This window comes from Aulostomus chinensis, chromosome 11 (genome assembly GCF_037954235.1).
Source record: "Aulostomus chinensis isolate RoL2024-O1b breed Wild chromosome 11, RoL_Achi_v1.0, whole genome shotgun sequence".
Taxonomy (NCBI): Eukaryota; Metazoa; Chordata; class Actinopteri; order Syngnathiformes; family Aulostomidae; genus Aulostomus; species Aulostomus chinensis.
In genome coordinates, this window is record NC_141330.1 from 17,860,001 (window position 1) to 17,871,707 (window position 11,707).

The 11,707-nt window shown below is 43.3% G+C and overlaps 1 protein-coding gene across 1 annotated transcript; it reads left to right on the top strand.

The window, feature by feature from the left end:
* The first annotated feature begins 3,220 nt into the window (after positions 1 to 3,220).
* ncam3 (neural cell adhesion molecule 3) lies at positions 3,221 to 10,522 on the top strand. Its single transcript, XM_086218933.1, has 16 exons — positions 3,221 to 3,517; positions 4,180 to 4,251; positions 4,354 to 4,548; positions 4,663 to 4,800; positions 5,123 to 5,266; positions 5,386 to 5,503; positions 5,792 to 5,946; positions 6,062 to 6,195; positions 6,343 to 6,475; positions 6,594 to 6,761; positions 6,916 to 7,036; positions 7,414 to 7,543; positions 7,751 to 7,919; positions 8,046 to 8,238; positions 8,330 to 8,452; positions 9,295 to 10,522. Exons 1-16 carry the CDS (start codon positions 3,436 to 3,438, stop codon positions 9,308 to 9,310), a joined length of 2,091 nt encoding a protein of 696 aa, XP_086075059.1. The 5' UTR covers positions 3,221 to 3,435; the 3' UTR covers positions 9,311 to 10,522.
* Positions 10,523 to 11,707: the final 1,185 nt, after the last annotated feature.

Genomic DNA, 11,707 nt, shown 5'->3' on the forward strand with positions numbered 1-11,707 from the left:
ACATTATCCATAGGAAATATTTATTTCAACATCAGACATTTCTATCATAGATGGTAGAGCCTCAACAGATGTACACATAAAACAGATTTCGTATGTAAAGAGCAAACTCAAATGTTTTTCAACGTGTTCCATTGACTCCAGATCCTCCACAGTCTTCCTGATGTTATTTGGTCTTGACGAAATAAGAGAGAATTATGATTTGAAACCTCGGTGAGAGCTGTGTGCTGCGTCCCTGCATGCAGTCTGACAGGCACCACTTGTCAAAGCCATGCAGACGCAGTTCCCTTGTAAAGTCAGCCACCTTCATATGAAAGTAAAATGTCTCAGCATTCCATTTCCAAGCTTTTTTGTTTGCCTTTAAAAAAAAAAAAAGTGTTCGATTCATACGTGTACAATCATGTCCATCAGATTTCTGTGTATGAATTCCAGGATGAGAGATGGCACTCCGTTGACCCCCAGGAGAAGCATCCCTCCGGTTCACGATAAAGACAATGAGGGCGAACCCCCCCCTCAAAAAACTAAATATTGTTCACTTCTTGCCTGATGAAATTTTTGCTGTTTATTGAGTTTCATAAACGAATGAGGGAAGCTAATCTGTGTGGTAAAGATACTTGGGGACACACGTACACACACACACACATACACACGTCTGAGGTCACACAGGGGGGAGTGAGGGTGTGTCTTCTTCAGTCACGAGAAAGAATCTCCTGCAAAATGTGGCTGCACGTCGGTGAACGGCTAAAATTTGAACAGTCGCTAATTTTATTCGATTATTTGATGACTTATTGTTTGTATATTTCATTCTGTCTACAAAACTTTAATTTAAAACTTTTCTATAAATTATTGGATGGAACGTCTGCATGATGGCGTGCGTGTGTGTGTGTGTGAGTGTGCGCATGTGTGCGTGGGTGGGTGTGTGTGAGACTACATTTGTAAACATAATGTAGAGATTTTGGCATCAACAGAGCAGCCGATTGTTCCCATTATTTTGTTTATCGGTAACAAAGACAAAGAGAGGATGCTCTAAGTGTTTGTGGGTTGTCTTGCATGACTAAACAATCTTACTATGGAACCTTTAGTAACTAATATTAGAAACAGGTATACTAGTTACTGTTTGCTATGTTGAAATCTTCAGCTTCTTAAATCTATTGATAAAAAGGAATATTGTCTTTTGTTTTCTTTTGGCCTGTCCCACCTAACATTGGGAGAGGTGGGGGTCGCCAGTCTGTCGCAGGGTCAGCAGGAGCAATTAGGGCCTCGGTATCTTGCTCAAGGAAACTTCGACGTGCACTCACTCGGGGAAGGTCGCTGGACAGCCACTCTACCTGCATAAATCATAAAGTACCATCAAATGCAGTGTTTAATCTCAGTAACCACCAGTTTCATATTACCGTTAGGGATGTAGGGTCAGGCTGCACGGTGGTGCAGTGGTCAGCACTGTCACCTCACAGCAAGAAGGTTCCGGGTTCGAGCCCCGGCTCCATCACAGGATCTTTCTGTGTGAGTCTCCATGTTCTCCCTGTTCCTGTGTGGGTTCTCTCTGGTACTCCAGCTTCCTCCCACAGTCCAAAGACATCAAGAGTGGACGAGGCTGATTGATACTCTAAATTGACCGTAGGTGTGACTGTGAGTGTGAATGGTTGTCTGTCTCTATGTGTTGGCCCTGTGATGGACTGGTGACCTGTCCAGGGTGAACCCTGCCTCTTGCCCGTTGCTGTTGGGATAGGCTCCAGCCCCCCCGCCACCCTTAAAAGGAATAAGCAGAAGAAGATGGATGGATGGGATGTAGGGTCAAAAGAACATTTACACAAAACTATACTTTATTTTTGAGTAGCCTTGGAACTGGGAAAAATGTGAAGGTTAATGGAATCGTTCAGGTTGTGTGCAGGGATTGAATGAAGTAGGCCTCCATACTGGTCTTACCTTCACTCCATGTGGGTCAGTGCGTCTCCCTTGCAGGGAGCCCCACTGTGGTTGGGGTCTGAACAAAAAACAAATAAACAAAAAGGATTTAACCATCTAAATAAAAGCCTACCTGAGAAAAAGTTATGGACACTATTTTTGTCTACAGCAGTCGACATATTGGAGGCAAGGCCCATGCTATGGAGGACTGCCGCATAAAACCTCACTCCCTGTAAAACAACATTTGTTGTCAGAACCAGTTGTGGCCCTGCGCTAACCAAGCAGCACTTATCAAAACAAGACGTGGACCAATTTGATCAATTGCAAGATGTACCGAGTGTAAAACAGGAGCTGAGCAGCAGTTTGTGCTGGTCAGCAGCTGTCAGTAGGTGCCCACCCTCGTTAATTGCCCTCATTATGAGCACACTCCATCTAATGAGCCATAATAGCACCTCCTGATAATCAACCTGATAGGTGGCCACAGGGACTCTTGACACTTTGATTGGCTGGATGGCAGTGTGGCGAAACAGATAGGCTATCAAATGTGAAGTAGGAGGAGCACGCTGGCTGTTAGCCAATACGAGTGGACCACCAGGAATGCAATTTGACTGGCGGGGCATTAACACACCACACTGATGAAAGAGTAGTGACATCAGTGAGTGTTCGGGGCTCCCATTGGACGATGGTCATGTGGTTGAGCCTTTATTCTCAGAACAGAGACATCAAACTTTGGACAAAAGAATCTTATTATAATTATTCCATCCATCCATCCATCTTCTTCCATTTATCCTGTTCAGGGTCGCGGGGGGGCTGGAGCCTATCCCAGCAGCCTTCAGGTGAGAGGCGAGGTTCACCCTGGACGGGTCACTAGTCCATCACAGGACCAACACATAGAGACAGACAACCATTCACACTCACATTCACACCTACGGTCAATTTAGAGTATCAATCAGCCTCGTCCCCTCTTGATGTCTTTGGACTGTGGGAGGAAGCTGGAGTACCAGAGAGAACCCACACAGGAACAGGAGAACATGGAGACTCACACAGAAAGATCCTGTGCTGGAGCGGGGACTCCAACCTGGAACCTTTGTTGCTTTCCATGGCTGTTTGTGAAAGTATTTATCAGTCAAGAAGTAAGAAAACAACTCGAGGGCAAAGCACTTAATGCAGTTATCATTTCCCATTTCACAAATGACCAACACTAACTCTGCTGCGGGTACACGAGGGATGAGAGGAGTATAAGTTCAGTCCACACCTCCCTCTCACTTCCCCTCATCTCCTCCTGGACCTCTATAAAGTCTCTGACCCAGACCCTCTCTCTCATACTCGCTGCAGCTGCTAACCACAGGTGTCCTAACTGATATGGGCTACTTACGGATTTTAAATTTCTTTGCATTCATCACAGTTAAAATCTTTTAAGTCTATTTTACAATAAAAGAAAATTTTGTGTTCTTACATTTGACTTACTAAGAAAAACAAAATATTCAGATCTAAAACAAACCACCACCACCAACAACAACAACTTTGGATTTGATGACCATGATGATTCAATCATCTTTCATCCTGAGAACGTTCTTGCTGCAGCTGCAGCTGCTGCAGCTGGTGTGTAACACAGGTAAGCTCTAGAATTGTTATTTCAATTTCAGCAGCAAAGACCGTGCTGTAATTATGTCTTTTGAGTCGCATCACCAAGCAAGAGTAAGCAAGAGTAAAAACTGAGCGCTCATGGGTCATTAGCAAGTGTAAGCACTGGATTTCCTCAGGAAATAACTGCTATCTCACTCTTTTCTCTCTTTTAACTGAAGTTTCCATGTCTGAATAAATCAACAAACTCTTGGGTCTTTAAGCTTGTCTAAACAGTTTGATAATGCTGGTGTACAGCGTTCAAATAGAAGTTTCATTTTATGGCTTTTGGGGTAAATTTATTTTAAAATGAGGGTCTTCAAAATAAACCAAACTTAGTTTTGTGTTTTGCGCTTGAGCCGAGGCACTGCACCAGTATCGTCCTAATCTTTACTGGTTTTCAAATTAACAAAAAAGAGAGAAAAAGAAAAACAGAATACAAAAAGGAGGACTATTAAATCAAACTCCAAACATCAGTTTTGGTCACTTCATTATTTCTTGGAACTCTAGCAGGAAGTGTCAGGTTAAAAGGTGAGTGTGGTTCAGAACCTCAAAACCAGACGTTGAGGAAGCAGTTAGCCTAAATATGTAAAGATGAAAGACTTTCAGTAAATGAGATGGCATCTTTTACACCGCCTCTCTCCTCTTCTGTAGATGCTAAAATGCAAATTATTTCCAGTAAGCAAGACATACAGGTGGGAGAAGAGATCCTGCTGCTGTGCAAAGGTGAGTCATTTCGATGAATTTTGTGTGCGAACAACTTTTCCGCTTCAATCTTCCTGTTGATTCTTAAACGAATGCTTCACTCTCTCCTCTCCCGTCCTGCAGCTGGGGGTGACGGAGATATCACATGGGAGAAAGATGGGAATGAAATAGATGAAGACTTGGTGTCAAGGGTGGATGAGGGCTCCTCCAGAGTGCGTATCATGAAGGCTACCATGGAAGATGCGGGAAAGTACGTTTGTAAATGTGAGTTCGACAACGGACACAATGATGAAACTAAGCAACAAATCTTTGTTTATGGTACGTGAGATTTCCTTTTTTGCCAGACAAAATTGTATTTTATCTTCTTTTTTTTTTTTAAAGACATGCGCTCATGACGCTTTATTGCTTCTATTTCCCCCCCTTAATGATCAGAGGGTCCATCATTCGGCAGCACAGCCACTTACCATGAGTTTCTGGTGGGATCAAAAGGCTTGGTGCCCTGCCTGGTGTATGGCAAGCCAGCGGTGGAGGTTGACTGGCTAAGAAACAGAGAGGTGATCCCCTCTAATGGTGAGAGCGGCCTCCAGGTCTCTGAGATTCTCTGCAACGTTAAGCTTATTGTACTGCCTTGTGCACAGGAGAAACTTGCTCGGCGTTCATAAAAAAAAAAATCAAATGAACTTGCTTTATTTTGGTAAATAAGAGGACGCTCATGAGATGCACTGAAATAAGCTTTTCCGTTTATTTTGTTTACGTTATCAATGATGGGCTTCATCCAGAATCCATTTGTCTGTGCATTTTCCTCTTTCCATTACTCTATATCTTGATTGTCACCGCATTTCTGTTTTTTTTTCTTCCTTATCTCTCTCTTTCTCTGCTGGCATCCCTGCAGAAGGGAGTCATGTGCGCAAGCTGCCTGATAACACACTCCTTATTGAGGAAGTGAAGCGAGAGGATGCTGGGACCTACGTCTGCCAGGCCAAGATCAGAGGAAGGCAAATTAACCAGCAGCTCCCCGTATCAGTTGTAGTCAATGGTCAGTGCCATCCTATTAATACAATGTCTTTTTTTTGGTTCTTTAAAATTTGGATACGCAGATAAAATGAAATACAGCACAGAGTTTTGCCTGCTTAAAATACCTGCCTCCGCCTGCAGCTCCTCCCACTGTACATCTGAAGGAGAAGGTGCAGAATGCGATTGCCGGACCAGAAACCAACATTTCCTTGTTGTGTTTGGTGGACGGCCATCCAAAACCCAACATCACCTGGAACATGTAAGTCCTGAATTTACAGGGGAGGATCTTCTTTTTTATTTTTTGACAGCATACGAAGCTAAACTAAATCTTTAGAGGTTGCAGTAGGATTGAATGAACTAGGCCTCCATACTGGTAGGTTGTCCTCTGCACAGACAAAACCCCGAATGTCTGTAGGTCTCTGGCTGCCTCCTGCATGTGCTGTGCCTGTACATGTGTGAATAACATAGTCTCTTTTTCAGCACTTATTAATGACGAATGACTCCAGCGTCACTCAGTATGTACTTTGCTATACACTCTCTCTCCCAGGCCAGTGCCGTTTGATCCCTTGCATCACCAATTCAACTCTGACCGCAGTCAGTTGACTATATGGTCCGTTGTCAGGAGCGACTTTGGGGAGTACGTCTGCACCGCCACCAACAAGATAGCTGAAAGCAGCCAGACGCTAGTGCTGCATGTCTTTGGTTGGTTTATTTCCACTGAAACTCCCTTAGAATATGAAACACACACTAAACATGGACCTGCTTTTGCAGCTATGGTATCTCTGGCTGTCATGTTGATGCAGATGTTTTATTTCAGAGGCCCCAGAGGTGAGTGTGTCAGCAGAGCAGAAGAGTGTATCAGTGGGTGGGAACGTGTCTGTGTCCTGTAACGTCTCTGGACATCCTCAGCCTGAGCTACACTGGCTCAGCAAGTACAGCAGACAAAGCCTGGTAAGCGTGTAGGGACATTTGTTGATGCCTTCTTTACACATTTCTGCTGGTTAACTTATTACAGTTACTTCAGCAATGAGAGATTTTTATGTTGTTGTTGTTTTTTTTCCCCAAAATTGAGGCTGTTGTTGTGCCTTTCCCCTTCAGGATGGCTCTGGTCGGGTCCGTGTGGTGGACGGTGTGTTGTCAATTGATGAAATGCTGCCCTCTGATGGTGGACTGTATTCCTGCATGGCTGTCAGCTCCTTAGGAAATGCATCAAGAGACGTTGCAATATTTAGTAAGCAAAGTCAAGCTAGGAGGAAAGGCAATTGATGAAGCCATGTTAAATGTAAATATGTATCCCCCCCCCCCTCCCCCGTAAAACATTTGTTTTTATGTACTCTCCTGACCAACAGCCCAGCCTGGTCCACCTCACTATCTGTCAGTCTCACCTGGACTGAACTCGGTCATCTTCTCCCTCAAAAGCCTGCCCATCAGTGGAGGAACGCCAATCACAGGTTTTGTCCTGCAGTGGAGGCAAAGCGTTGCGGAGGAGTGGAAAGAGCTCACCCTCCAAACATCAGGTAAAACATTTGCTCACCGTAGGGGCTTTCCTCTCTCAGGAGAAAAAACTATTTGTCAATCATTGTAAAATTTAAACCTTGAACTTTATTCCTCCTCAAACAACAAAATGTAATTAAGTGCAGAAGGGGATGTTATGTCCACGTGCTCATTTAGATGCCCTGGTTATCGCCTCGCTCAAACCGTACACATCATATGAAGTGCGTTTGGCTGCCTTGAATGCAGAGGGAGTGGGTCAGTTCTCAGTCATAAAGACGGTTCGCACAAAAGGACAACGTAAGTGTTTCACACTCACAACTCACTGCAATCCTCTTCTCTTCTCATGTACCATTATTCCAGTAAAATAGCTTGGTTGATGTAGATATTGAAGAGTGTTCATTCACTCATTTTGTTATTCATCTCTCATTTGATCATCGTGACGTTCCCATGCCTTCTCCATCTGCTGCCTGACGCTCTCTCATTCCGCTGCTGAAACCATGTGATGCACCGTCAACCATCCTCAGGAGGTGAAAACACTCACGGGGATCTACTGGATTATGTGCTAATTATTGTTTATGAGAGTTAAATATCATCAGTTCAGCAGTCTACTGTTTACTGTCAAAACCTGACCTTTTCAGAGTTCAGTCTTCATGGTCTCTCTTCCTCCTGCCTCATAGGTGAACCAGACAGTCCAGTTTTGTCATCTGACAAGATAAAAATGGAGAACAACTCATTCTCCATCCCCTTCAAACAGACCGATGATGGCGGAACTCCCATTCTGCACTACAACATACAATACAGACAGGTGGGGGATGCATGGAGTTGGTTGTGAATGAATGTTTTTCTTACTTCTTTTGAGTGCAGCAGTTGGCAAAAGAACCGCTCAAAAACCGCACTGACGGCTTACGGCTGCAACCTCCAAATCCCTTTTCTTAGTGTTTCTTTCCTCATGTTTTCTGTTTCATATCTGAATATTTTCTCTTTATATCTCTTCTATCTCCCTTTAAATCAGAGTAAAGAGGGAGCTGAGTGGAAAAAGAAGCAGCTGTCTCCCAGCACAGACACTGTCGTCCTCTCAGAACTGTCGTACGGCTCTGAATATCAACTGGAAGTTACAGCTGTCAATATCAATGGTTCCTCTTTGCCTGCCACGTTCAACTTCACCATCGCAGATCAGCCTGGTATGTAGCATCACCTTGTCATCTTGGAGTACCTGAAATGTTCGATATGGCAAACAAATTACTTGTCACATTGAGGATGTTCTCCATACTTCCACGAAGCAAATGTCCTCTGTCTTTTCACCGCAGTGAGAAGCAGGATGACCAAAGGAAGTGTCGTTGGCATTGTGATGTTGATTTTCTTGGTGGTTTTCCTCGTGGTGGACATCACCTGCTGCTACCGCAATCGCTGTGGCCTGCTCATGTCCATCGCTGTAAAACTTTTTGGACAGAGAGTTCCAGGCCTCCAAGCGCTTGAGGAAGGTGACGCGCCCACTAACGGGTAAGTCGTCGGACACATTTACATCCCCGTCTCTCAGCACAAATCACTGAAAGCGACTTGTAATTTATTTTATTCATTTTTCCTGACGTAGAGACTTGAAACTGAAGTCCACTCCCAGAGGCAGTATACAGCAGGCGGCGGATCAGACGTACTCAAAGGAAGCGGGGCAACTTGCAGAGGTCACCTACGACAAAGCCCCTCTCACCAAACACGAGTACGTTCAACAGTAAACCTACTTGGATAGTCATGATTCTAAGAATGATTTCACTTTGTTTAGTTCAGTAAATCCTAGAAAAATATTTGGTGTGTGTTCTCTTGAGCTCGAGATATTTTTCCACGTGCATCAAAGCAGAAGGAGCCAATCACGCACTGTATGTTTAGCTTGATGCTAATGGCTAACAGCAGCTACAGCAACAGGACAACATCAAAACTGTTCAAAAATGTCTGTTTACAAATTCTCAAGTACATTGTCTGACATTATCCACGTCTCCTTTATCCAGCTGTACGCTCGAGAATCTACAATCACTTTGGTTTGAGCTAAAAATAAGCCCTTCTGTTTTTGCACAGCTGTGTAGCGTGGACGAGCATGAGTGAGTTAGATGGTCAAGGTGGGCCTACTTACTGTAGCAGTGAACTGGAATGGTGGCGGGGTTTGTTTTAGCTCAAGCCAGCGCTCGAAATGGATGCTTTTGGGGTAGTTTTATTTGTTGCAAGCCAACAGTCACCATCATGTTCAAGCTAAAAGTTCATGGCTGACCCTTTTTTGCATTCTGGAGTCAAAAAGTAGTGATGCATTTGTGAAAAAAGAAAATTCAAATATTGAAGACACTTACGCGTACTTGAAAGGCCAAATACACAGTTTGGCTAAATCAGTTTGGGTGAATTATGACTGTCTTTTAGAATTACTACTCTTTTAAGTCACGCATGAATATTTCAACTAAAGCACGGGTGAGGGATTTTGGTTCCAATTTAAACTAACAATGTTCACTTTTTTCCTTTACAATTAATGTTTTATACCAAGATGTCATTGAGGATTTTCGTCTGTCTCTCTTTCAGGAAAACACAGCCGTAGAAACCTGGCTGCGATGCGCGATGCCAGCATCCGGAACAAGTGTGAGGAAACTTGTAAAATATGTACAGTCACTAAGTGAAGATGTTAACATTGACTCGACACAGCTCCATGTAAAAAGCCAAAAGAGAACAATGCTGTTGTGATGTATTCAAACTGAAAACCATGGTGTGTGCTGCTGGAGCAAAGGATGAGAGGACAGCAGGCCTGTGGTCAACCTCTCCCGACGTCATTTCCTCTCTTCGGGATGATGTTGACGTGAAGAGAGAAGCCAAGCGATTCTGTCTCCTCAAAGACGAATGATTTCAATATGCAATTTTATGTACAGCACTGGATGAAACCTTTCACATCTTAATCTTGAGGTCTGTGTTTTATTGGCTAAAAATATCGTTGTTATAATTTATTCTTCAACTTCAACTTCAGTATTATGAGTGACACGAGGTTCCTTAACCCTGTGGAGTGCAGCTCTATTTTAACATTGAGAATTTTCAATGTTTTTGTGGTTATTTAAAAAAAAAAAAAGAAGTCATCGTTATCTTCCGTAGCAGTAATAAATATTGAAATTTCTCCATGGCTGCTCATCATTATGTCTGACCATGTATGTTAGTTTTATTATTAAATCATGCTGTTATTTAATTATTAAATTATATGTTGACCAGCATAATCAACCACTTTAAGGGGAATTTAGCTTCACCTAGATCTTACTAACCTTCCTCTATTCATGCACTGCTTTTTCTAAATTGACTTAAACCACACAAGAAGGCATTCACCGTGAGTGGCTTTTAATTTAAAACGGCCACTTACATTGTAGCCACATTTACTGTTCGGCACTTATCTGAGAAAAGGACCATTGAGTGGCCAGCACCTAACATCGGCCACAGAAGGGACTGGAATCAAACATTTATCTCAAAAAATGTTTATCAAGTACCTGTAATAATAATACGCAACTAAAGGTATAAGAAATTTGATTAACTTTTTCGAGCAATTTTGCATTTTGTAGTATTTGGAATAACTAAATCTGTTGCAGCTCTTTTGTTGTTTAGAACATACTTTGACATGGAGGTGTGTGTGCATGTTTGCAAATCACCTGACTGTACAAATGAAGTGTTACGGTGTTTTTGAACTATCGTGTTGAAATACTGTACATGGTTGTTCATGTACATGTGATTTTTTTTTTATTCTCTGTGTTTGATAAAACATCAACCGTAAAACATATCCAAGTGTTTGAGCTCTTATTTTGAATTGTAAAAACACTCAGTAAAACCTTGAACTCCGAATGGGGATTATTTGTTTTTTTCATGTCCGCTAAAGGAGCTCCCTGAGAACTGCTGTGGTATTGATCCAGGGAACGAAGGATAAAACAGTACGGATAACTAGATAGAATATTGTTATTTGGAGCTCACAAGTTAGACCCCAGACTTCAGACTCGGCACTGAGCTCCCTCGAATCACCAGTGATAGGTGTGCCAGGTCTGGTGATGATCACATCAACAGTTGTGTAGCAAACTGCAGAGCCTAAACAGATGGAGATTTCCTGCTTTTAAAATGTAGGAGTGCTGATCCCCTTCACATTGAGCTTTTACCCAGACTATCCATCCATCCATTTTCTTCAGCTTATTCCTGTTAAGGGTTGTTGGGGGCTGGAGCCTATCCCAGCGGCTATGGGCGAGAGGCGGGGTTCACCCTGGACAGGTCACCAGTCCATCACAGGGCCAACACATATAGACAGACAACCATTCACACTAACAGTCACACCTACGGTCAATTTAGAGTATCAATCAGCCTCGTCCCCTCTTGATGTCTTTGGACTGTGGGAGGAAGCTGGAGTACCAGAGAGAACCCACACAGGAACAGGAGAACATGGAGACTCACACAGAAAGATCCTGTGCTGGAGCCGGGACTCGAACCCTGAACCTTCTTGCTGTGGGGCCACAGTGCTGACCACTGCACCACCGTGCAGCCTGACCCTACATCCCTAACGGTAATATGAAACTGGTGGTTACTGAGATCAAACACTGCATTTGATGGTACTTTTTGATTTATGCAGGTAGAGTGGCTGTCCAGCGACCTTCCCCGAGTGGAGCCGGGACTCAAACCCAGAACCTTCTTGCTGTGAGGCGACAGTGCTGACCACTGCACCACCGTGCCACCTATCCAGATCAGATAAACTGTACAAATCAAATCAAATAAAGAACAATTTTAGAAATTATCTACTTTACCCAACAAGAAAGTTAAGTGTTAAGTTTCACATATGGGAGAAGGCGTAGGATTTTGGAGTCTCTGACCTTGCATGCTGACCTGTTAGTTAACGGATATGCACACACCTGTTGGGGTTTAAAAACATGCACTGATCCCATGTCAGTATTTGATTTTGACCTTTTGTCCCTGACATGAAAAGGAT

Bases quoted from the DNA above. Each gene is read 5' to 3' on its own strand.
- ncam3 (XM_086218933.1), top strand. From the start codon at position 3,436: ATGACCATGATGATTCAATCATCTTTCATCCTGAGAACGTTCTTGCTG. The intron at 3,518-4,179 runs GTAAGCTCTAGA...CCTCTTCTGTAG, and splicing joins GCAGCTGGTGTGTAACACAG to ATGCTAAAATGCAAATTATT. The intron at 5,267-5,385 runs GTCAGTGCCATC...CTCCGCCTGCAG, and splicing joins CGTATCAGTTGTAGTCAATG to CTCCTCCCACTGTACATCTG.